General features: G+C 32.3%; 1 protein-coding gene across 1 annotated transcript in view; it reads left to right on the forward strand.

Moving 5' to 3' along the window:
- Positions 1-692: 692 nt before the first annotated feature.
- LOC130441137 (discoidin domain-containing receptor 2-like) overlaps positions 693-27606 on the forward strand; it is a 442354-nt gene continuing 415440 nt past the window's right edge. The window contains exons 1-2 of the mRNA XM_056774687.1: positions 693-935; positions 20734-21029. Of these exons, the coding sequence (XP_056630665.1) occupies positions 20960-21029 (70 nt within the window). The 5' untranslated portion in view covers positions 693-935; positions 20734-20959. The remainder of the gene's footprint in view (positions 936-20733; positions 21030-27606) is intronic.

Below are 27606 nucleotides of genomic sequence, written 5' to 3' on the forward strand. Positions count from 1 at the left end.
ATAAAGAGCAGGTAGAAGGTTTTGGTTTTTCCCAAAGTCAGGTATAATGGGGAGAAATAATTGTATGCTACTTGGACATTAAGGAGGTTACTTGGTATTTCCTGGTTCGGGTATCGGTCAGTCAAATGTGGACGGATTATCGTTTTATTGAGGGAATTTGTTCGGAGAACTGTCTACCTGTATTTTTAAATGCAAGGTTGCCACACGCACATGAGATGTTAAGATCGCGAAGTTTTCATTCTTATTCATTCAAATATCTTGTGATATAAAATAGTTAGTTTCTTAACAAAGAATCTACCAAATTTCCTAGTTAAGTTATGGGTTTGGAGTATCAAAATATGCCTACTCTATATTTTACGATCAGTGAATACAATAAGCCTTATCTTAGTTAACTTTGTTCCAAAGAAACTTTCGTCATTCCAAAAATCATTATTTTGTGCACAAAAGAAAAATCTTGAGCATCTCGGATAATACATCATGGCAACTCTGCATTTTCCACAGGTAGCCATAGACAAGACATTTAATTATTATGATGATAATATAGGTGCAATTAAGCATGGGAATGGGGATAAAATACACCCTATATTTCACAAGTAGAAGTACTCACCAAAACATTACAGTCTGTCCTTCCACCACTTGAATTGCCGCGCTCCGCCTACTCTAACCAATACCGTCACGATGTTGATTTAATCAGTATAAGAGAGGGATAAGGACAAAACGGCAGTTGGTGTCTAGAAATCGCTGGGTTCGTACGCATAGAATAGAAAAATGTCGATATTCGTAATGTAGAAAAATTTGTTAAGTGTCTGGTTTACCTTTAATTGTGTGAGGTGAGGTGTTCTTAGTGATCTTGTTTGGATTATTAAATAGAGTGACTTGATACATTCATTATTTATTTTGATTCGGATTAAAAACACAATTTCTATTTCAGTTCTGTAAGTATAATGTTGAATAATTCAATTTCTTACCTAATGTCTACATTGAAGTTAGATAATGTTAGCTACTTAATAAAAAAATAAATTTATACACGAAGACACGCCTTTTTCAGTAATCGAGCACTTTTTACCGAGTATTTTCCAAACAAAGCATTAAGAACCTACCTATGGAAATAAAATAAGGTAATGGCACCAATAATTGACGCAATTGGAACCTCTTATGGCCTTTAAATGTATTTTTGGAGATCCAGTACTTGATACCTATTATTCAACTGTTGACATCCCAGTAATTGACAAGTACCAATGATTGACACACCAATTACTGACAAAAACTTGTTTCCTTATTACATGATTATATAAAATTAGTTATTACAAAAGTAGGCATAAAATATAATTAAAAAAGGAAATCAAATTGGGTGCAAGAATAGGCTTTAGGTTTCAAATATATCTACCTCATTTTTATTATATCATCAATATTTTGCAATTCTAGTTTGTTTCAGTTTTTTAATAATATCTTCAGTTTTTATTGTAGAAATATCGTTTTCTAAAAGTCTAAAAGATGTTGATGTCACTTGTTGATTTTAGGGAAACAACTTCAATATCATTCTCGTTACAAACCAAACAGATATATCTGTAGAAGAATGTTTGTCTTTCTTTTCACTTTGAATTGACTTCTTTCATATTCAACCTCATCTTCGGACTCCTCCTTTTGTCATTGAACATAATCCATGCTATCACTACTTTCTTCCCATTTCTTGCTATGAGATGAGCTTGATTAGTCTAAAGTAGGTTTTTGGTGATTGTTTTCTTCACCTTTTGTTTACGTTTCCTTTCTTCAGCTCTTTTTTATTTGGCTTCCTGCTTTTACTTCTTTTCTAATTGTTTCTTTTTATGGTGCCTTGAAACCATTTAGGATTGTCTCAGTTGTAACTGAACTTGTAACTGAAGGCTGTCAGAAGGGTCTTTAGAGGTTTAAAAACATTTTGTTAATTCGATTGAGGAAATTAATTTAATATATTTTTCTAAATGTTTATTTTGGTGGTGAATTAAGTTTTTTTAAAAATAGTTTTTCGAGAGTAATATTTTAATTGGCGCAGTCACTGTAGGATTCGTGCCGTCGTGTATTCTATACGCTATGTCGCGATAAAAAACTCGACTCCGAATTTTAATACGTGGTGCGAAGGTCTACAATCTACGAAGAAACAAGAAAAAGGACTCATCTTTCAGATCGCCTATAAAAGAAATTGGCAACGCTGATAATACATGGCCGCTCTCCTACAAACTGTTATGTTAGTGATTTGATGATTATCAGGATTCCACAAAAATTGTAGAGCTCAAATAGAAAAAGAAATCTTTTCAACCAATATACAAATCAAAACAGGAAAGTCAATAATTTTGCTAAAATTAGATTTAAAGTTTTTAAACAGTCAAATTTAGCTAAATTTAAACCGAATTTAAGTAAAATGGATTTTAAAAAACTTCATAAAATTGCAATAACCATAAAATCGATTCAAGAAATACAAAAGCCATATGACAATTGGATGGAAGTCATTTTAGTATTCTGATTAACACAAAAATTCAAAAGAAGATTTTCAAGAAGAAAGAAAACTGACGAAAAAAAGAATTAGAAATTGAAGAAAGAAGACAGGTCATTCTTAGGAATGGAGGAGTAACATTTTAGAATTAAAACATAAAAATATATTTCGTAAATACTTATTCAGTATTTATTTTGATATAAATAGAAGTTTCCGCTATTCGTTAACGAAAAATCTTTGTGTACTGCATGAGAGAAAAAAGCTATTCCTAAAAACAAATATAAAATCAATATGATTTCTTCAAGAGAATATGTATATATATAGTGTGATTTAAACAAAATCACTGTTATGAATACCAAGGCTGTTCTCTCTGACCCAATTACAATAAACAGATACGTAATTATCTATTAAATTTATTTATAATATTCGAATGTATAATTTAGAAAATATACTTAAACATAAGTTCTGATTTCGCAACTTCAAAGGCCTGTAACTTAAAAACGAAGGGTCGTATGAGAAATTTTTTTATGTCCCATATATTTTAACGTCATCTGCTCACTTCCCTGTATATATCTAATTTGATTTAATTTCTAAATAAAAGTTTTCCGTAAGCATTGATGATCATAATGAACAGCAGATACATTTCAATATTGCTTGTCAATTTTGACGATGAATTCAAATTGAACTTCTTAGTCCTTTTACTTCTTGAAAAGTGGAACTCGAATAAGGTTGTTACTATGATATTCCCAAAACCATTTATGCCTCTCAATTAAATCAGAAATGTTTAAATCGCTTTTGAAATTCCTTTCAAAAACATTTCATAAATACCTGTTTAAAAGTTATCACAAGTCGCTATTGTTCAAAGCATACTTTCGAAATACGTCATTTTCTTTACTGAAGACAGGAACCAATCGTATAAAAATGCCCACGTATCATTGAATAAAGATATTTTAACATTAATGAAGTAGGCGTCTTGAAACATCAGTTTTCGTGTTAAAAGTGTCAAATATTATAGAGCGAATTGGATGGTACATACCGGAAAACGTGAGTCTGAGCTAATTTACCATTGTGTCTTTCAGCTGACAGTCACAATTAATCTGAAAGCTGGAAATTTTGAAATGGCTTGAAAGTTTTCTTCTAAAATAGAAATTGTTTGTGAATTATCAATTCACGTTTTCCAATATTTATATTTTATAACCTCAATCCAACAATTAGTTATTTTTCATATACAAGAAAAAAGACATATCCTATCATGGTCAGGTTTAACGATATTTGAATCCAACTAATTGAATAGTATTCATTTCTATTCCTAGTTAACTACTAATCCAACTTCTTATGCTTGGAATCTTGACCTCTATAAAATCGGCTGGCTACAGTAAAAAAATAGACTAAACAATCAAATATTAGGTTCATTTATAATTTCGAAAAACTAAAAAAAAAAGATCTACCAGGTCTTTAAAACTTGGATCCAAGTGTTCATTAATTGCAACAGATTCCTGTCAAAAAGAATTTTACATTCTACTTCTAACCATCAAAAAGTTCTTGAATTACTTTTTTTCGATGACCGTACTAGAAATGGTGGATCTTGATGAGATAAATTATAAGTTAAGGGACAAAATACAAATCGAATTGATTTCAAATAGGATCCTTGATATTGGAAGAAGCATCCGTCTCATCAAGACCCACCACTTCTAGTGGGGTCATCGCAATAAGTCATTCAAGGAATTTTTGATGGTTAAAAGTTGGATATAAAATTCTTCTTCATAGAAAACTCTTGCACTTAATTTAATTTCGATTTCAAATACTATCATTAATATTGGAACAAGCAACGGTCTCATCAAGATCCACCACTTCTAGGAAGGTCATCGGAGGAATTCAAGGAATTTCTGATGGTTGAATGTTGAGAAGAATCTGTTGCACTTAATTAGCACTTAAATTCTTATATGGAACATGAGGCACCAACTTATTTTTATTCAAATAGGGATTGTCAAGTATTAAAAACCTGTCAGACCTTTTTTTTTATTTTTTCAAAAACTATACATGCACCTAATATTTGATTTTGCGCACTTCTATTTACGATAAACTTTTAGACTTCTTGTTTAACTTGGGCCATCCAATTTTATAGGAGTTTTGAATTTAATTGTTAATTGAGGATAAAGTATAGTAAACATTTGACATATAATGACTATTATTCATATGATTAACAAAGCATGCGCCTCGTAATGTGATTGTCATCTCAGTAGGTAAAAGCTGGGTGAATAATATATTTTTTTATCAATGAAATATTTTTAGTATATGTATTATTTGTTTTTACATGATAAATTAGAATCAATATAATTTCACCCTATACCTGTCTTAGCTTCAATCTTTGATCTACCAGTCTGAAACATAAAAATCAACCAACCAATTTTTTTTCACAATATTTTTGTAAAATTTTCACATACCTATTAGTTTTATATGTGCGTGACGTACTCTAAATAAATAAAAAAGAATGATTCCAATTTATCGCTGGCTTATAAATCATAATAAATAATTATTTACTGGTATGTATCTTAGCTGTATGCGGGTTATTTTAGTAGTGTTGCTTGGTTAACCCCTGCACCTTATCGTTTCTGACTTATTAAGGGCTATCTCTTCAATTTATCATAACAATAAAGCTTGTACGTTCCTCAAAATTATCTCAATCTTCGACAAATGGCGGTGGTATTACATATTTAATTTTCTGTAATGTTTCCTATCATTAATTCCGCCTGTTTTTGTTGTCTTACTTGCTATTTATCCAGTCGATCAACATAAAAAATGTTTGAATTATAGTAATAAACTTCACATCAAATTTCCGTTGATATGACGGCTCCCAGACTATAAAGAACACTTGCCTTGCAGTATTTATATAAGTTTCATCAAACATGATTAATTGCTGTTCATTCCACCCATTCTATAGTAAATTGTATGTGAGGATCAAAAGTATTGAAGAAATATAAATAAAGTGTAGAAAACCTTTTTTTGACACTCAGTTCGATCGAATGATATAGAAAACTAATAAATTCTAGAGGATATATCAATGTCTCAATCATGTTATTATTGTAATACAAATATTAATTTGATCTAATCGATACAAACTAGAGTCCTGAAAACTTCTAATCCAATAAAATACATACGAGTATTATCCCACAAGTACCTAGGCCGACACACAAATTTTATTTTTCAACGTAATATCCTTTCAGCTCCATACACTTTTCCCAGCGATATTCGGTTCCCTTTTTATAATTAGAACCGGCAAGCTCCTCAAAACTGCCGATATCACATCTTCATTGTTGGAAAATGTTTGTCCACTGAGCTAAATATAAATTTGTTTCATAGAACTTACTGTAATTTATTACTGTATTCTACTTTATCATCTTTATGTATTGACAAAAAATTTAAGTCAAATTGTAAAAGGATACTGACCCTTTGAATCTAAGAAAAATACTATTAGAAAATAAAAAGCTGACAAAGAATAATAAATAATCTAGTCAATGTTCTTTCTAGTACTTTCTTATAAAAGTCTTATTGGTTTTATTGGACACAAACGTTGCCTTACCAGATTTGTCTCAGGTAGATGACATGAAACAATAAGAAGAATAAAGTTTGTTGAACTTTTTTTGATAGTCATCAAAACTATTTTTCTCTTTCTACGACTTTATATATTTCACAAAACAACTCGGCTTTAATTCAAATTTTTTAAGAATTTGGAAAGTCACACCGGTATAAAAAATTATGGAAAGTGCAAATAAATTTATATTATAATGAATTAACTAATGACTGCAAATAGATGTATGAGCAATTTTCAAATTTCCCAAGTGGAAACTATTCATGTATGTGTTCATTATTGAAATAAGAATTATTCCTAAATAAGATTTTATGTGTAATGTTTAGAAATGTCCTTTCTCGTTGGCAATGATGTACTAGAAATAAATCACTATTCATTAATTTAAAGTGAAATTGAAAGTCACCAAAAGCAATGCAAAAAACAATACTTTCTTTAAAAATCGAGTATTTGGCAATATTTCACAAAAATAAAGCCAAATTTTTGCGCTGTTTCATACCCATAGATGAAACGAGAGCCCATCACTTCACAAATAAAAGAACAATCAAAACAATGGGCTGAAAAGGAAGGGGACCATTCTATCTGCAGGCTGTCGATTTTTGGGATGTGTGTGAGATACTTTTCACTGAATATCTTCAAAAGGGAAAAACTATCAACGGTTTGTATTATTATATGAACTTTTGCAACGTTTGAGCGAAGAAATCAAGCAAAAACGGCCATATTTAGCTGTTTCATCAAGACAATGCACCACAATGAATCAAAGTTTGAATTTCTACCTCATGCACCCTATACGCCTCCCTTAGAATATTTTTTGTTCCCAGACTTGATAAAATGACTCTTTGGGCCAGGTAGCTCTGGGACTATCCTCATATTGATATTTCCTCTTCCAATTGTTGTATGTCTGTTCATTATCATTTTAATTTATTTATAATAAATTATCAATTCAGAAATATATGCCTCCTATTGATCAAAGCACAGTCTAGAGTCTTAAATGAATAAAAATTTAAATTAACTTCGTCAAGGGAGAAAAGCCGCCCGACCCAGATAAAAACGGGAATATTAATGGAAAAATAAATTTTAGCCAGGTACCAGTAAAAGACAAAAACATTTGGGGTATTACAGTTTGAATTTATGCCTTACGGCTTTCCCTACTAATTTACGGTCCCTTTTAAGGACGTGAAAACAAAAAATGGATAAAAGTAATTTGTAGGGATTAAAAAATAATTACATACACATATTGCGCCAGGATCTTAAATAATCTGAGACTATGAAAGAAATTTTATTTGGATTTCCGAACACAAATACTCCTCCCTGTGATGTGAATCGTATTCTATAATAATGGTCAGATTACAGAAGTAGAATCACCATTTAAGTTAATGTAAAACCTTAGCAAATCTATTTGATATTTGATCTACGATACTGGTGTAGTAACTTGTAACAAACTGTAACTGTAGTAAAAAACGCTAAGAGATATTGGGAAATGCCATGCGGCTTAAAGTTATTCAATTTTGAACTTTAGAATAATATTGGACGTGCCAACCACGGTCTCCAACCATAACACAGTCCCGATTTCTTTTCGATTGTCCCGTGTCCCGCCTTGTCTGTTCCTGGGACACAAACTGTCCCGGGTTTGAAAATTAAACAATAAAAATGTAATGGGAGAAATGATGCTAAGACTTTGTAGAGGAGGCCAAAATACAGACCAAGACGACCCAAATGCGATGAAAGAAATTAGAAGATTTGGACTAAGAGCAACAACAAGCATTTGACCCTTCGAAACCGCCTCATTTTCTTACTAATATATGCACCACCGTAGATAAACCAAATAGACTTCTTCAGAAAATTTAAACTAAAGCTACCGAACTCTTTGCAATTATGAAACCTTTAAAAGATCTAATTTTTTGGTTCTCATCTGAGGATGGCTAAGAATCAAGCAGATGTAAACGTTTTTCAAAATGCATTTTCTGATTTTCATATTTTTTATTAAAACATTTGCCACTGTAACATTTTTCGTATTTATTTACACTCTTTCCATTCGTGGGGTGAATTAATAAACACTTACTTCGTTATTAATTTATTTACATACTATATATACACTATTTATAATAATTCACTCTACTAATCCGTTCTATTCACTACGATTATATAAATATAAATAAACTTATTTTATACAATACAAAAAGAAACAGAAGAAATAAATGAATCGACTTTCCTAAAAATTATTTGAAAGGAATACTGTAATAAACCGCCTTCTATAATAAAACCTTCATCAAAGGCGCGTCCGCCCTTTATGAAAAAACAAAACAAAGGCGCCGCGCGAATTCGCCGATTTTTAAATTCTATTGTAGTTGGACCCATTTCGCGAGCGAGATGTTTCTTTTGAATTTATTTTAGAAGCTGCCACTGCACTGTGCATTGAAAAAAAAAGTCCGTAGATCATGTATCCAATAATCATTCTATTGTAGAATTAATTAGTAAGCGTTCAACTTTGATATTCAGGCGAAATGGAACTAGATTCACGCTAGAGCCGAAGAAGTGAATTTGGACACGCTAAAAACCTTTGTGTCCTGCGTAGTTCTAACGCCTATGTCAAAAAGGTATTTTTATCACATACAGTTCAAATTGATGAAGTCCAGAAACTTTGATTTAGAGATGAGATTTTTAGTCTAATTCTAAATAAGATAAGGGCTTGATAAATGCTGCTCGCAAATAATAAAAAAGTTTCAGAGGGAAAAAGTGATGTCTGATGAAGAATGAAGAAAATACTGCACTTTATCCAGTTTTATTTTGGTTCAGTTGTTAATTTTTTATTAATTTATTAATTTAAAGCTACAATTTTCATGGTGTATTAATTTTTTTAATATTTCGAAAGTAGATTTTGTAACGGTTAAGAATCACACAAAAAAGATAAACGCAAATCATCTAATTTTGTTAGTACCATCTATTTGAGATAATGTGTTTAATTCGGTGACCATTCCTTCAGAGCTTAATCTTATATTGTATATGCCTTACATGAGTCTCCACTTTTTGATATATTCCATGGAAAAAGTTCTCTCCGGAGAAAAAGTATTGATTTTCATATTTTCTATAGCATTTAAGACTGTGAGTAGGTACGAACCTGTCCACATGTGGGATATATTTTTTATTTTCAGCGTTCAAAAAAACGATGTAATCTTCGCATTGCCAATTAATGCTGAAATATGTACTAAAGGAATTTGTGTATTCACCGTTTGAATGAAATTTCGAGGAAGCACATAGAATATCTTGTGTATTCACTTGAGTCTACAGTTGTGAATTGACCAGAAGATAATATGATAACGAACTGGTTCCATTTCTGACAAGTTTAATTCTCCCAGTTAGTTTGAATATTATCAATAAATAATTTTCCAATGAAGTCTTACAGGTTTTCTAGAAGTGCATAATCGGAATTGGATATATTTTCTAATTAACTGAAGATGATTAATGCAAAATAACAAAAAAGTTCTCTAAATGCTTCAACTTCAAGAATTTAGGAATTGGAAGTTATCTATAAGGTATTATTATGGACAGACACATTCAATTCAACTAAATATACAATACAGATATGGATAAAATCATGAGCATATTTGACATTAAAAATTGAAAAATTCATTTCTGTTGATAGTATTTGTGATATCAATAATTGTTCCTTGAATTCAGGTACTCCTTAGCCAACCTTTTCTTCGTAGTACCATGACACCAACATAAATTGTGTACCCTCTTCCATAAGTCCCTTTAGTCGTTAGTCGTGGTACTACCATATTTAAATGCAGGTAGCGCGGTATCTTCCTGTAAAGCTGTTAAGGACGTGCTGCCTCAATATAGTAAAAGGATTAGTTCTTCAGAACCAATTCTCTATAATTTTCTAGAATCTAAATGAAAGCCACGTAGATTTATTACATGCATTCCCAGGTATCGACTATAATCACAGTGTACATAAACTTCGCAACATTAATGCCACATTTGATTTGTATTTCTTCGAGAAAATGTGACTGAGGAACTCACACGTCTTGTTGGTAGGAGCTTCTAATTGTAGATTGTCTCAGAAATAAAGAAAACAAAAAACTTTTTGAAAAAATCATATTTATTTTTCAACGTAATCTCCTTTTAGCTCCATACACTTATCCCGGCGATGCTCAATAAGTTCGATACCCTTTTTGTGATAAGAATTGTCAAGCACCTTAAAATAGTCATTTACTGCCGACATTGCCTCTTCATTGTTGGAAAATATTTGACCACCGAGCCATTTTTTTATGTCTGGAAACAGAAAATAATCCGCGAGGTGTCTAAATCTGGCGAATATGGTGAATGAGGTAGCAATTCAAACTTTAATTCATTAATTTTGGCCATTGTAATAACGAATGTGTAAGCTGGGGAAAATATCTTGCCAGTTGTGAAGTGCCGCAATTTTTGAAATGCCTTCTATGTCTGCTAGCTCGCGCACTTTCTGTTGACGATCATCCAGTACCGCTTAGTGGATTTTTTTCAACATTTCTGGAGTCGTATGGCCTCGTTTAAACTCTGCTACCTAATATTTTACTGTTAATAACGAAGGAACAGTCTCACCCAGAATGGAATCTGCTTCAATTTTTATATTAGTTGGGTTAATGCCTCAAATAAAAGTATTATATCGCATAACGATGACCAATTTTTCCATGTTAACAAATTCACTGATAACGTTCTCTATGACAGACTGCTAAACAAATCCTAAACAACGTGGCATCTCCAAATTTGGAACATATGCTGTATAGATTATGTACTTTCTAGTACAGCGGCATTCCTCAAGAAACTACCGCCATCTCTAGCTGCTCCACTGTACAAGGACAGTATATTTTTTTGCCAATGTTTGTTCAATGTTTATATAGTTATAGTTTCAAAACACCAATTCCCTTCTTAATTACCTAATGTAGTTCTAAATAAGTTGATGAATCAGTGTAAGGAGAAAAGCGTCTATAGCGTGTAAATGAAGAACTTCACTCATATATGTATTATTTCTAGATTGCTGTTAGACGTCTGGAGCTGAGCTAAGTCTCTATGTTGCAAATCTGCCGTTCTTGTAAATTTTCTAACCAAAAAATGGAACATTCTTATATATTCTTATATTTATTTATTTCATTTCATAGCTCTAGATCTAGACATTTCACTGTGTCTAGCGCTTTGGGCTGCTATTCTTTGAATACTTGGATCTTAAGCTTAAGTAACTTCCTTCTAGATTCAAAATATTAGTACTTCATCATTAAAAAAATTATATTCGAGTTTGTACGAAAAATATTTATCTACTACGTGGAAAACACTGAAGATTGCGCTAGATGTGTAGTATGTTTTAAGTTAATCAACATTGTCGTTAGAACCAATCAGCACTCTAGTTGAAAATAATAAATTTTCAAACTTTGAACTTCCAAGTTTTGTCAAATAATTGATAACTTACCTTAAAACAACGTAATTAGGACCCCTCGAAGAATCAACATTTTCACTATAGTATTTTCTCATCGTACTTTTGGCACGCTCATTTTCGTCCCCTAGCAAACAAAGATTCTAACGATTTACCTTTTACAACCTTCTGCTTACGAGAGATAGCAATATCTGTCTATCCCCAACTCCTCATTAACTTATTACTTCTCTTTTCGCCCATACAGCCGCTTTTCCTGGGCAGCAGCCCTATAAACTTGTGTCGAAGTAATTTCACTTACAACGTTTACTCTTCTTAATTCGACTTTTCGTAGACTGAAACAACAGAGGTATATAAACGAATTAAGCGCATTGCATATTCTCATGGGCGTGAAAGCGAGTTTCGCCAAGGATTATTTCAAATATTCTATAGAATATATTGCAAAAGAGGATAATAACCTATATAATAAATTTGAATACTCGCTCAAATATTGAAATTAGGTTCACTCGGGTAAAATATCTGTTCGGTTTCCATTTAAATTGAAAATAATCTTGTAGATCAGGCTGTTGATTCTTAAGAAGCTAGTATTTATTATTTATCAATTGATAATAGCAGAATACAATAATAATCTGGAAATGCTGTGAAAATGGTTGAATAATCTATTTAAAATAATGCTGTGACATAAAAAATTTTTCGTTTCTGAGTTATAGGCATTTGAAGTTGCGTAATCAGAACTTATATTTACGTATTACGTATATTGTCTAAATTATACATTGTCTTATTATGAATTTTTAATGGATGCTTACGTATGTACATATAGAGTGTTTGACTAATAAATAATCCTACACTACTGATTAAGACCAGGGGAGGCTCATGCCCGATGGTTAACAATTCGTAATTTTTACAGGCTCAACCTATACAATCTAAAGATAACAAAAATTAATGTTTCAATCGTTTTTTCGATTGGTTAACTTGCCATAAAGAGACATTCTTAAGAAAGAAGTAGGCTACTGTCAAATAAGCTACCACGTAATATTCAATTAAAAATTGCAAGCGACTTTATTGGTTAATATCAGTTTGCTGTCAATCTTTTAAATAACCTAAATTTCTTACATCAACTCAAAGAACACCCTATATATGTTATACTTTTATCGTAGAGGAACCTCTGTGGATTACAATATTATTGGAGCATCTCTGCATAGCTCGATCTAATTTCAAACTGTTTGATATCTTAGTAACTAAACATAATTCCAATCAACCGCTCTGTCTTATGGTTGAACTCGATCAATATCTGGCCCTTATAGAAATTTATATCCAGTTTGTTCAGAGCATCATTGTTCAATAGAAAGACCTCCGAATTATTAATGAATGAGTACTTGCAAACTGTTAATTAATTAGTTATTAGATAGTCCCAAAGATGGAGTAAACTACTTAAAAATTGCATCTTACGAACCGAACAGATTTCCAGTCTCGGCACATACTAATCACTGCTGTTTATATAGCGTACACTCGAACTAATAAATAAATCACTGTCTTAATAAGAATTCAATAATATCATGAATCATTAGATAATAAAATTGATATTTTTTCTAATGCTTGGAAGATTCTTATTATCAGCTTCGACAGGAGCGTGTGAATTATAAACATGCAAAAAATTGGTCATCGTTATGTGATAAAATACTTTTATTTGAAAGGTTTTACACGGAAACAATATAAAAAATTAACTAGATTCTATTCTGGGGGAGAATGCTCCTTCGATATCAACAGTGAAATATTGGGTAGCAGACTTTAAACGAGGTCGTACAATCTGAGAAGACCAACATCGTAGTGATCGACCAAATGAGGTGACGACTCCAGAAATGAAATAAAGAAAACCTACAAAGCCGTACTAGATAATCGTGGACTGAAAGTGCGCAAGCTAGCTGACATAGCAGGCAATTCAAAAAATGCGGTATATCGCACATCAATTAAAAATTTGGACATTAGAAAGCTGTACGCAAGATGGGTGCCGCGTGACCTCACAATGAAGCAGCGTCATGAAGATGTTTCCATCGAGTGTTTCACAAAAATAAAGTCGAATAGGTGCGCCGTTTCATACCCATGGATGAAACGTTAGTCCATAACTTCACACCCGCAACAAAAAAACAATAAAAATAATGGACTGAAAAGGGAGAACCGGCTGCAAAGAAGACAAAGACCGTTCCATCGCAAGGTCATGGTGTCGGTGTTTTAGGATGATCGTGGAATAATTTTAATTGTCTAGCTCGAAAAAGGAAAAACTAACAACGGCGAGTGTTATGCGCGTTACTGCAACGTTTGAGCGATAAAATCTAGCAAAAACATCCGCATTTAGCTAAAAAGAAAGTGCTGTTTCATCAAGACAATGCACCAGCTCACACATTCACCAAATTTAGCTCGGTGGTCAAGTATTTTCCAACAATGAAGTTGTTATATCGGCAGTTAATGTCTATTTTGAGGAATTTGACGATTCTTATTATAAAAAGGGTATTGACCGTATCGAACATCGCTGGGAAAAGTGTATTGAGCTGAAAGGATATTAAGTTGGAGAGCTCGAGCTAGCAGACATAGTAGGCATTTCAAAAATTGCAGTTCATCGCATATTTACAGTTGAGGGCTCTATAAAGTGATACTGTTGAAAGGCTTATTTCAAGATCCATATAACATAGAAAGTTGAAGAGAAGAGAAAGAAAGTTGAAGTTGGTCATACAAGAGCTATACAAGGTGATAAATATAAAATAAATAAATAAATTTTTTGTTTGGCGTAAGTATAACTTTTATTGACCTCAACACAAAAGAAAGATAAATTGAAAACGACCATATACCATACAAATTTGAAATAAAATTAGTGATTAGTCTTATTTTGGAATCAGTACAGGTAAAAGACATTCTATCCGAATTGTTGCAAAAAAAATTTAAATTTCTGACCGTCGTTATGGTGTGAGGTTGATATCGGTCAGAGATATAACGCGGTTATACTTAATAGGTGGTATTGTCAACACCAAGAGTCCTGACCCGTAGCCCATAGAGAATCAATGGCATGAAATGAAAAGGACGTGCACGCATCTGCTAGTTCAATGGAAAAATTCCGATTTCAAATATGGAATGGATTTACGACACAATATAATTAAGAACTTCAATTCAATAACCAAGAATACATGCCGTTATCAAACATAAAGGGCATGTAAAGATTTGTTATTTTTTGTAGTTTGTCGTTGACGTATAAAGTTTATTATGTTTCATAAGTTAAATAGTTTGCAATTGGAATCGAAAAAAGTCTTATCATATATTTGTACTTCTGAAGAGTTGTGTCGATTGAAAAGGATAGAAATCGTATAGGTATTAAAATGTGATTAGGAAAGAACAATTGTAACGTAACAATTTGCAATGAATCTTTTAGTCGCGTTTGATACAATATAACAGCATTATAAATTTAATATGCAACAAAAAGGAAATAAAGCCCTCTTATTTTGTTTTACACTATTTTTATTATTCACTGGACACCAATGGAAGCACACACGAATTACAAACAAACTGTCTTATTTTTCGTGGACGGTATGTGCCCCGAGGGGCTACAAGTGAAGAAGGGAGGCCAGCTCTCCTGTGAAATTCTATGTAGGGAATATTGGCCCTTCGTGACCATCACATTTTCAATTTCGAAGCTTTATGTAGGCCCAACTGGCTTTTGTTTCATGCAGTGAGGCGAATGGGAGATTTCTGATTCCAATCGAGCTGGGGCGAAGGACAGGTAATGAGTCTTTGAAGAAGTAATAGAAAATGTGTAGGGCGTATTCTAAATAATAATAATAATTAACCTAAACAGTATACCCATTATTTTTGTGAGCGTTGATTTTCGAATTTCCAAATTTTGTTTTTAAAAACTGAAAAACTCACTTTTATTGTAAAAATAAAATATGATTTTCGAATTTTGGTCACCTTTTCTTTTTTCTTATCTTCTCTATTCTCAAACAGAAGGATTAAGATGCAAAAATTATTATGTATAATTTACAGAGTAAAAGGTGAATGAGTATTGTATCACCATAACCTCTTGTCCCATTTAGCATTTTGGTAGTGGGTTCTGTTCGAGAAATGAACCACACTCCCTCAGTTAGTAGCCACAGCCGAATAGGGTGTCTGTTATAATCAACACAATGGAGGAACACATCATAAATCTTCACTTCCTATTTCTACGGCGACGCAAGTTGATGAACTTACGAATTAAAAAGCCGGATTGCCTAGGAAACGCATGAAATGAACCACTGAGTTAAATTCGTTGATTACAAGCTCCTGCTTCAAAGCAACCAGCTTAGACACCGATCTGATTACCTACCGATATGCCCTTTACCGTGATTTCTTTGAGAGGTACCCAGAGTTGCAACAATTGATAGAACAAAGATATCAGACCAGAGAAAGAGTACTGTGAATAACAATTTAATTCCAGCATCCATCTTGCAGCAAATACAAGGAGAAGTCTTTCCTGACTCGCAGAGCAAGATGAAAACGCTGGTGAAAAAGACATTGGCGAAGAAGGCGAGGTAATCACTGACAATCACACCATTTCCGGTTTTAAAAACAACACTCAACCAAATAGCTTCGATGGAGTATCATTGGAAACGCAAGAGGCATTAGCGGAATTTGAGGCTCGAGCTGCTTAATTCACTTATTTATTGTGTGGCTTTTGCATTACTCCTACTAGACTATCAGCAAATACACGTGGCAAAGATCAGTACCAATAACATCAACAAAACATCCTGATGGCAACGGGACTTACAACGTTGCATCCAACATCCAGAACATCAATAATATTTGCGTTAGTATTATTTTGCTTCAACAGAAGTTGAAAGCAAATTCTAGTGCACAATAAAAAGCAACAAAACAACATTTTTCATAGCAACAAAAAAGTATTTCACAGGAAACTTGGAGCTACGTCTGATGATAACAACAACCAACTTATGCCATCGAAACAGACGTTGCAAAAGTATTGATTCTCATTATAGTCGACCACCAAAAACTATAAGAGTAACGGCGACTGGATAGCAGCCGAAGAACTGCTGATGAACATTGTTACGATGAATTTTCATGAGGACATCACTGATGTATTCGAAAATACCAAGAACTGGAAAGCACGGGAAGTTGATTATATTCGAAACTACTGGTATAAGAAATCCCAAAGAGTTCACAAGGAGTTAGCGAAACAATTTACTAACCCCCTATATAACTCTGAGACATCATTCAAATCAAAGCTACCGAAAACCCCAGCTGGACTATCTTCTCTACATGGATGACATCAAGCTATACGCAGCAAATGAGTGTCAAATCCATGGAATTTGGAATATCTAAGTACAAAACTCTACATATCTGAAATGCATTGTCATAAATGAAAATGTACATGATTCAACGGAGATATAGTCCAGGCAATGGAAAACAATCTATACTCCCCAATTTTTACATCAAGTCCCAGAATATCCTGTATGAATATGTATCGTTTTATCAACCAACATTCTAATGATTAAAGCCTATAAGGAAGGAAATGACAGAAATGTGCAGAAAAATTAGGTAATTTTAGTACGCCTTAATTTTTATATTCCTCGTCCAAATATCATATATGTGGATGTTCGAAAATTAAAAAAAAATGTAAGTGTTTTTTGAAACTATTTTCAACAAGTCGGAGCAATAACGAAAATTTCCCAATTGCAACAAAACGCATCCCTTCCAAGCTGGAATGTCCCTTAAACAATTAAAGTTTATCCAATTTTCCTTCAAACGTGTTCTTTATATTGATTTTTCAAATCCTATAGTCAAAAGACTAAAGTTGTTCCCGCAAACTGTTTACTGTATTCAAAATGCACCCCTTAAAAAGTTCTCCCCATACATCTTCCGATCTAAAACTTTTTTCCGCTTTCTCCCTACTTATTGCAATCCTATTTCCCATTATTAACCTAAGTTGAGAAACAGATACACTGGAATCCTTTACAGTTATTTTTTCTGCACAAATTCTTAGTTAAAGTGGAACCAACTCTAATTATTTCAATTTTGAGAGTTTATTGAAATTTATTATATTATTTTATTGTTGAAATTTGAACTGATTATCGCTTAAACATCAAAACTATTTTGATTATACATTATATAGGTAAATTGTTGTGAAAAAAATCATCGCATGCGTTGAAACCAATAGTCGAAGCATTTTTTCCATTTCGATTGAGGTACCTCCAAAGCATGTGATTTGTACGCATCAATCATTTCTTCAGGTGTAGAAAAATTTTATTTTTGATCTGCGGGAATAAGTAGAAATCATTGGGTGCCAAACAATACGGCGGATGACGCATCAATTCGATGTTTTGACTGTTCAAAAACTTTTTTGTTTGAACTATTGTGTGAGAGCTCGCATTGTCGTGGTGCAGAATGAGTTGTCTACTGCGATTGGTGTTCTTGATCTTTTTGAACACTTTTGTTGGACTTGGCTCGTCTGAAAGACACATACAGTCGATTGTTGCTTAGTTTCGGGTTCATAAGCATTTATCGATTATTCGTCGCCTGTCGGTACTTATAAAAGTCTTTAGAAGTACCGAGATTGAATTTTTTCAGCACTAATCGACACAAGCTTTTTGAGTGATTGTCAGTCTATGCGAACAAATCTTTCTGACAGCCAAATGCTCATACAATATTGAATGTATGTGAATGAAACTAATGCCTGAGTATGTCTCAATCCCACGGTATGTCACATGGCGATCAAACTTTATGATGGCGATATGAGATTTGACATATTCATATCAGTGTTGTAATCTCTAAAATCTTCAGTACCAAGCCTCGTAGTTGATTTTGAATAGAATGAGTTCTATAGATTGCAAATAAAATATGCAAAGGAAATTTTGAAAAATATGTTTCGCAAGTAATAGCAGTTTTTTTCAAGTTCATCTTGTCTAATTGATACATATTGTCAATAATAGTGATTATGATAATAAAAACTGTTTTTCTATAAAATAGTATGATACGCAAACGGGTGTCGTACTGAGCCTCAGTACCATACGATAAAGTTTTAGTTTTGGCAATGACAACCTGTCACTGTTGAGTGTCAAACAAAAAAAACGACTTTTTAAATGATTTTCTAAACGAAGTGGAAAATAATCAAATTCATCAAATGTATAATGATTTTGACAAGGTGGATAAATTTTTATCTTTACTTAGAATTTAAAAAAGACTAAGCTCAATATTTTTGCGCCGTGATCGCAATGTCTTATGTCTTTTTCGTAAACGGTGAGGGACTTTTTTGAAAGCAAATTATTTATGGCCTCTCCTGCCACTTAACGTAATTCTGGAGCTGTGCAATTAAATTTTTCAGCTTGTTCTAACCCATTTTCTTGTAGTTTTAAGGAAAACTTTATTATATTTTTTTATATTTGACGTTTAAAATTTCCATTATTCATCTTATTTGTCTACCAGCATCAGTATTCATTAATTTGTCCATTGTCAATAACTTCTACAGTGTTTAATTAAACAATTTGATTTGCAAAAATCTTCAATCTATTGATATAACGATATACAACACTGTTCGATTTCCATCATGGCCAGCACGTTCTCCTGAATTAAATACAATGGATTCTTTTTTTTGTGAATATGTATAAGCTTAGTATATGCAACATCAGTAAACACAAGGAATTAAATGATCAATAGAATAAACTTTGAATGCTCTTCCAAGTTCGAAGGAAGTGCAACGAACATTTTTTATAGTTTTTTTGTTTTTATTTGATAAGCTATAGGTTTTTATAGAAATTAGTTTATTATTAACTGATTTTCATATAAAAGGAATGTGGACAATTGAACATTGAACAGCGAAGTGTACTCTGTTGTATATATGTAGATATTGGGGTATCATATACACTGTGACCCAAGGGATTGTATCCCCCGTGGATTCTGTTAGTGATACAAGTAAAAATTGTAAACTTAATAATGATACTTCATTAGAATTAATAACATTCATTTTCAGTAATAAATATTTTTCTTATGATGCTATAAAGTATCAAAAAATCTTTGGAACACCAATGGGCTCTTCAACATCCCTTATATCAGCAGATTATGTAATGGATTATATCTTGAACATTGTAATATATGTTTTTCCTTCAAATTATTTTTCAATAGAAGTAGGTGATATAATTTTGTTTCTTTCGATGATAGTCACAATTTGCTATTTTACTTCAATAGTTTTGATTCTCATACAACTGACTGGAATAGGAAATCAATAAGTTCTAGAATATATATCACTGCACTAAACTAGGATTAATTAAAGTTTTAAATAGAATGTTTAAAAAATTTCTATTTCAATATTTCATAAAAAAAATTCAAAATACTTTATGAAAACTCATATTCCTCACATCTTTTGAAATTAATTGTATATAATACATCTGACACTGACTTTAACATTAGGCAAAAGAGCAATACTAATTTCGATAGTACTATCTTATCTATTTATACACTTACCATAAGTTAACTTATAAACAAAATTTGACACTTCAATGCGCATTTATTGCAATCAAATTCCTAGCTTTTATTGTGATAAAAAATACATTGTTCAATTCAAGAGGTCACTCACTAATTGGATAACCCCCCACAAAAGTGATGGCTCGCTTGCTTCTCGCGTTTTCCATTAAAGTCATTCAATAGATTATGAATATGTCAAAATTTTGACAACTGAAAACAACTACGAACAAACTATTGCTTAAAATGATCAATGTATTAATGAAAATTCTGATTTAATTATCCTTAGCGTAATCTATGCCTTAGATAAACTATAAACTTCAATTTCAACTTCATGACGACCTACTCTAATCTAACTTACTTATTATTTTTTTATTATTACATTCAAACCCATATATATGTATATAATTATATATAATTAATCTACAGCACCAAACATTAAACTATTAGATAAACTGAGTCCATATAATAATCATTTGTCAATTACTTTGACTACAGTTACCGATACAGTTATCAAAGATTAAAAAATAACCGATTCAATGATTCTTCAGATATCACAACTCCGGAGGACATGAAGTGTTATTCCAAATTTATTAAGATAAAACTATTATGCATATTACATATATTCAAGGTGTATTGAATGTCTTGCTTAAATTTGGATTCGTTTAAGCTTATTATTGAATTTTCACAATTCAATTTTAATATTCAAAACTTGTTTAGAATATAAATTTTTATAAATATTTGAAGAAGTATAATGAATTTTAATTATTATTATTTCAGGTTCATTTACATCACATCTACTACACTACGAATGGTGCTTCAACAACCAAAGAAACTAACTATCAACACTTATTAAAGTAAAACTTTTTATATGAATTAGTAACGTGGTTGATAAACATAAAAATCGCGATAATTTGGAAGCAAAAATTTTTTAAGTGACGTTCGATAGGCTTAAACCGGTATGTCGTGTAGTTTTCGGTAGTGCAGGTACTTTATCGATAACAAAATGATGGTGGAAGTGATAATTAGCATAGTGGGAATAGTTTTTGGAGTAACGGAGGTCATTGCTAATGCAGGTGAGTTGGGTTTACTCATCACTTATCATTATTTAATAAAGGACAATAATATCGGATTTTGAGCTTCTATATCCAAACATTCTAACGTTCCAAAAATATATGCAACTTTTTCATGATTCTCATTTCATCAATTCTTGCGCTTATCTTCCTATTAGTAATTTATATGTTGAGAAACAAGTAGTACTAATGGAAATATTGTAATTTATTACGTTTTTAGAATATTCAATTTGCGGTTTCTCAATTTTTTTAAATATTGACACATGCGGCTCTTTTTCAAAAAAATATTTAAGTCTAATAAAGATCACCTAGAGTTTCCTAAACTTTTAAAAATTTCTAAAAAAAGATTATATTAGGTGTTGAATTTTTCCATTTTTTCCAATCTACGAGGATGATCTTTTTTCCCAGTGATGTTCAAAGCAGTTATCGTCATAGGATCAACTTATGGCATATTTTTTTGGGAACCTATGTTTGGTGATGACATAATCCACTCACCATAGATTCAAGGCTAGATAGCAATATTGTCATTAAACTGGTCACAAATGTATTGGATTGTTTCATTTAGATTCTCATACAATTCAGGAATGCATATATATATTCGGATCTAAATTCAGCCAAAGTGGATTGATTTTTTTGAGAGTTCAACACTTTACGAGTATGTGAATCAGTTGAAAAATTACTCACATTAAAATCTTCAACCACATCTGATAAATTCTCGACAGATATCCAAATATACTTACAAAAAGAATAGAGCTCCTTCAAGCATATCCTTTCTAACAAGTATAGAGATGAACATTGGATTTGCGTTTTATGTCTCCACCCGAAGTATTCATTTTTGCAAAACTAGAAGAAATATGCTCCAATTTCTCGATGCTCCGTTGTCAAATGGCTTCAGGCGCGTCCTTTGTAGACACTTTGACCAATTTCATAACGAATTATCAATTTCGATACGCAATACCCCTTGTGCCAATAATAATTTTAATAGCTAGAAGTAGCTTTTTGAACATATGTTTTATTACAATCATTAAAAATTGGAAAACAATTGAAGATATGTTACTAGTACAACAGTGAATTTTAACTTCTGTTTGGCTTCTCTTCGGAACAAATATTGAATCAAGGAAATCAACTGTGAGATTCGTGCTATCAATCCTAGTGAAATGATAACATTGAGAAAACAATATCTATTGTTTGCATTTCCTCACCCACAGGAATAGAAGCAGTGAACGTGCAAGTTATGGTTGCAGAGCAAACGTCAGGAACCACATTCTGTCTGATTGCAGAAAACATTTTTCACTACAATAATATCGAGTGAATTACCCAACAAAAAATATAATTATACTATCAAAAATTAGGTCAAATTCACTCAACAAATTGAGGAAATTGAAAAGAAGCGTAATACGTTGGAGAACCTTGTCTATCGAACGCAGAACACAGATTCTTCAACGATTAGCAATATTCGTTTCACCTGCAAGTATTGAATACTGGTGTGTTTTTCGACTCAAACTTGGAACTTCTTGTTTCTCAATAACTACGCCTACTAATGACTCCGTTTCGGCTTCCACTTTGAAGCCATTATCAAGTGAGAGCTGGGGATATGGTGCCCATTCCGTGGTCGCAATCTGCCCACTCCACACAATGAATCATAACGCGGTACTCGATGATCGTCTAATGAAAGTGCGTGTGCTAGCAGGGAAATTAAGCATTTAAGAAAGTGCGGTACATCGCATATTAACTTAAAATTTGGACATGAGAAAACTTCGCGCAACATGGGCGCCGCGTTTGCTCACAATGGAACAAAAACAGCGACTGCATATGTTTTCATCGAGTATTTGCTAATGTTTAACAGAAATAAGGTCGAATTTTGCGCCGTTTTATAACGTGGATGAAAAGTGGGTCCATCACTCCATATCTGAATAAAAAAACAATCAAAACAATGGACTGACTGAAAAGGGAGAACCGCTTCCAAAGAAGTCAAAGACCGTTCTATCTGCATAGTGTCGGTTTTTGGGGATGCCCGTGGAATAATTTTCATTGATTATCTTCAAAAAAAGAAAAACCATCAACGGTGAGTATTATGCGAGATTAGTGCAACGTTTCAGCGAAAAAATATAGCAAAAACAGCCGCATTTGGCTAAAAGAAAGTGTTGGTTCATCAAGAAAATGCACCAGCTTACACATTCATTATTGAATTGGCTAAAATTAATAAAGTAAAGTTTGACCTGCTATCTCATGCACCCTATTCGCCAGATTTAGCCCTCTCGTATTATTTTCTGTTCCTAGACTTGAAAAATTGGCTCGGTGGTCGAAGATTTTTTAACGATGGAAAGGTTATGTCTTATTATTATTCTCATAATAAAAAGGGAATTGAACTTATTGAACATCGCTGGGAAAAGTGTATGGAACTAAAGGGAGATTACGTTGAAAAATGAATAAATTTTGTTAAAAAATTTTTGTGTTTTCTTTTTGGGCCAGATATCTATTTCTAAGACCATCTCGTACAAACGAAATTAGGAAAAATATAATTTTTATTTGGATTATTCAATTTAGATTGATTATGGTCAACTGGTTGATGCATTATGGTTTAAACAGTGTATTTAAGCATCAAAGATAGAGAAAATCAAGGAACATACAAACCAGAGGATGACAAATTGATAAAATTACTTTTGAACAGAATTTGTTCCAGCCCGTGATGACATAAAGTTATTAACATCGCACTCCAAACATTATTTTTATTACGCACTTAGTAACGGGTATTTTACTACCAGATGCACTCATTTGTATGTAATCTAAACATCCTAACAAAATTGTATATATTTCTTGTTCCTCAATAACTGCGCATACTAATGACTCCGTTTATATATATATATATATATAACAAGCATTCGTTTGTTTTATTGAACGACATCTTGATGTTTAATTGCATGAACCAGAATATTTCTATAACATATAATGTAACAGACTTTGTTAAAATCCCAATGTATACCAAATTGTCTGGAAAGCTATAAAAATTTTTGATGGTTATCGCAGGAAGTTTGTGTTTTTAAAAATTAAGATGTGATTATTATCATCTGAGAATGTAATAGCTGGTTCTTATTTGTGGCAATGCGATTAATCTTCGATACATCCTCTCAAAAATGTTGATAAACTGTAAACAAGTGTTGAAAGAACCCGGCTTGACGTATTAATTTTTATACATTATTTCATATTTATAATTAAACATACTTACATTTTTCTCTATTCACATTTTATTATGAATTACAAATTAGTTTATATTGTATTTTCCTAATTATTAATATTCTATCTATTTTCGCTCAATTTCGATTTTCAAAATAGTTCATTTTGATTTTTCAGTCCGCTGTAATGCAACGATCTTTTCCAGGCCGAAAACAAAAAAAAATATTAATTTTTCAATGTAATTTCTTTAACTCTATACTCTTTTTCGATGTTCGATAAGTTCGATACCCTTTTTATAATAAGAGTCGTAAAGGTCCTCAAAATAGCCATTAACTACCGACATAACCGCCCACCCAGCCATTTTTTCAAGTCTGGGAACAGAAAATAATTCAATGGGGCTAAATCTGGCGAATAGAGAGCATGAGGTAACAGTTCTAACTTTAATTCATTGATTTTGGCCATTGCAATAACGGATGTGTGAGCTGGTGCATTGTCTTGCAACAACAACATTTTCTTCTCAGCCAAATGGAGCTGTTTTTGCTTGATTGCTTCGCTCAAACATTGCAATAAGTTCCCATAATACTCGCATTCTTTGGAGCCGGTTCTCCCTTTTCAGTCCATTGTTTCGATTGTTTTTTGATTTGGATTTGAATTGATGGACCCACTTTTCATCCTTGGTTATGAAACTATTGGCTGCCAAACAAATACTCAACAACGTGGCGTCTTCAAGCTTGAAACATATTTTGTATAGATTGTGTATTTTCTAATACAGCGGTATCTTTCAAGCAACTACTGCCATCTCAAGGTCAGCCGAACCTTCCTCATTAAGCATCCGTATAATTTGACACATCTTTTAACTTCATTGGTTTATAGTTGTCACTTTGACGTTTGAAAAAAAGCACAAATATCTTGAAATACCAATTTCTTCTTCTCTACTAAGTATAGTTCTCAACAAGAAGTGAGTTGATCATAACATAAATACCTTCAACATTGCACGTTAAACGGAAAATTATTCCATTATGGCTTTTATAATGCATTAAATGTATTTTCACCAGAACAAATCTGACACAACATCACAATTTATTCACAAAGAAATCACCAATAATTATTAGATCCTTTTATTAGATCCTTTGTGAGTAACATCTTGAATTTACCTCTTGTATTATATATAATTTCTTAATTATTTCATATTGAACAAGAGATCTTTCTTAAGAGTACCAGCTTGAACATTTTCATCGAATCCGATTTTTTATTTAAATTATCTGTAAACCGAAACTTTGTTGTAATTATATCTCAAGGTATTTTATATGCTTCTTTTACCCTCTTCGAATCAATGTTTCAGTCATTAGTTTGTTTCAGGCGGTTCCATTCAACACCAGTAAATTCAAACTTTTACCGCTTTCAAGCGATGACAGTGAAGCCTATCTGAAAATTTTCGTAGCAGAGGCGTATTGGGGAGTCCAAAATGTGATGATTGAGAGCAATAATTTGTTTGATTTAACTCCAAAATCACAGAAGAGTGATATTGTTTATGAAATTCCGTGTAATAACTGTGAAGCTACATATATTGGCCAAACAAGCCAATACTTTGATAATAGAATAAAAAGTCACAACTATTACAAAAGCATGCTACAGCTCTTACAAAATGTGCAAAAGAGAAAAAACATCAGTTCGATTATACAAATGCAAAAATTATTAGAACGGAAAACAATTTAAAAAAGGGAGAATTTTACGAAATGGTAGCAATTCAAAAATCTTAATTTTGCATAAATAATAAAAAAAACATAAATAAACTCAATATGTATAAAACCAAATAATACATGTTGCTTCGAAACACACTGTGTGAGGTCTGAAAAGACTGAAGTGGCGATTGGTAGTATGGAATTTCCATTTCCGTTTAGTTCAAGTACATTACCTGTCTACCTAGAAAAGCTGAGTCCAGGAGTATAGCGAATTTCCGGGCGAACACCTGGAAATTTTTTCGCGCGGATCAGGCGTACGCGTACTTAATATACTTTTACATTTTCCAGATCCGGGCAAAACTCGGACCGAGCGTTCTCTCGGACTGTGTGCCCGCAGCGTAAGAAATAAATCTTTTGTTTTTAAATTTAAATTATTCTTACATCTATCAATCCCAATACTTTTAATACATCTAGCAATCTATTATTGTTATCATTTTAATTATTGTTTATACTAATTTTTCAGCAACATTCGTTTTTTCTGAGTGTCCATATTGTAATTGGACCGGATATCGATATATCTCCTAATTTGTCCTTTTTTTCCGTCCCCAGCATTACAGCTAAATCGGAAATCCCACCCTACTCTAAATCCAATATTTTATTCTTAGTATACATACTAATTCCAAATCTAAAAATATTTACTAATCCTTTTGTATAAACAGGATTAGTTAGTAGAATAAATTTACAGTGGCGATTATTGAGCACATTTTCAATGTTTCATATAAATATGAAATGATTACTAGTAATATTTTATATGAGAAAATCACAATTATTCACGTCTACAGTGAAAACTCTGACATAGGTAGTCCGAAACCTCTTATTTTTTATAAGATATATAAAACCCAGGACCAATATAAAGCCTTTCTCGAAATTATCGAGAATTGTTAGGAATGTCACTTTTAGCTCGTAGTTTTTATTATATCCTGTATTTTAGTGACGCAATTCTCCAACTCCACCAGTCGTCTAGTAAAAGCGAGCACCCTTTTTTTGGATAGTTTCCTGAAGATATCACCGGTGTATAGAGGCAACTTAGCTGGCTGGGTGCCAGTTCCTGCGTATAATATAAACAATTCCAAACTTGGACTCAAGAGTTTTTATGCTCAGGAAATTAGTAAATTTATCGTGTTTTGCTGAAACTTCTATGGAATATATTAATCTTAAGCATGAGGGTGTATTCTAGATATATACGAGGGTTGGTTTGGGGAGTATTAATAATCCATTGTAATTAATTGCTTAAACTAAACGTTTAATAGATAATATGAATATATGCGTTTATCTCATGGTCAACAGCGACACTCAGATTTATTGAACCAAATATAAACGCCTGGACAAAATATTTATAATATAAACTAAGTTTCATTGAAATAATAATGAACACCTACAAATTAGTCGAATATGATCTTAACATAACTTCAATTTGCCTTATTTTCTTCATAAAAGTTTGTTTTTGTTGGAAATGCATAAATAAACTATCACACCTCCAAATTGAGAAACAGTAAAAGAGAATAAATGCATATTGGTCAACCCTAATACCGCGAAGACCCTCCTTTACTTCTTATCACCATTTTTATGCGTCTCAGCATGATTGATATCAAATATTCAACAAAAGCTTGCGGTATATTTTCCTATTCTTCAATAGCGACCTCTATGAGTTGGGGGAGACTATG

Source organism: Diorhabda sublineata, chromosome 3 (assembly GCF_026230105.1).
Source record: "Diorhabda sublineata isolate icDioSubl1.1 chromosome 3, icDioSubl1.1, whole genome shotgun sequence".
NCBI lineage: Eukaryota > Metazoa > Arthropoda > Insecta > Coleoptera > Chrysomelidae > Diorhabda > Diorhabda sublineata.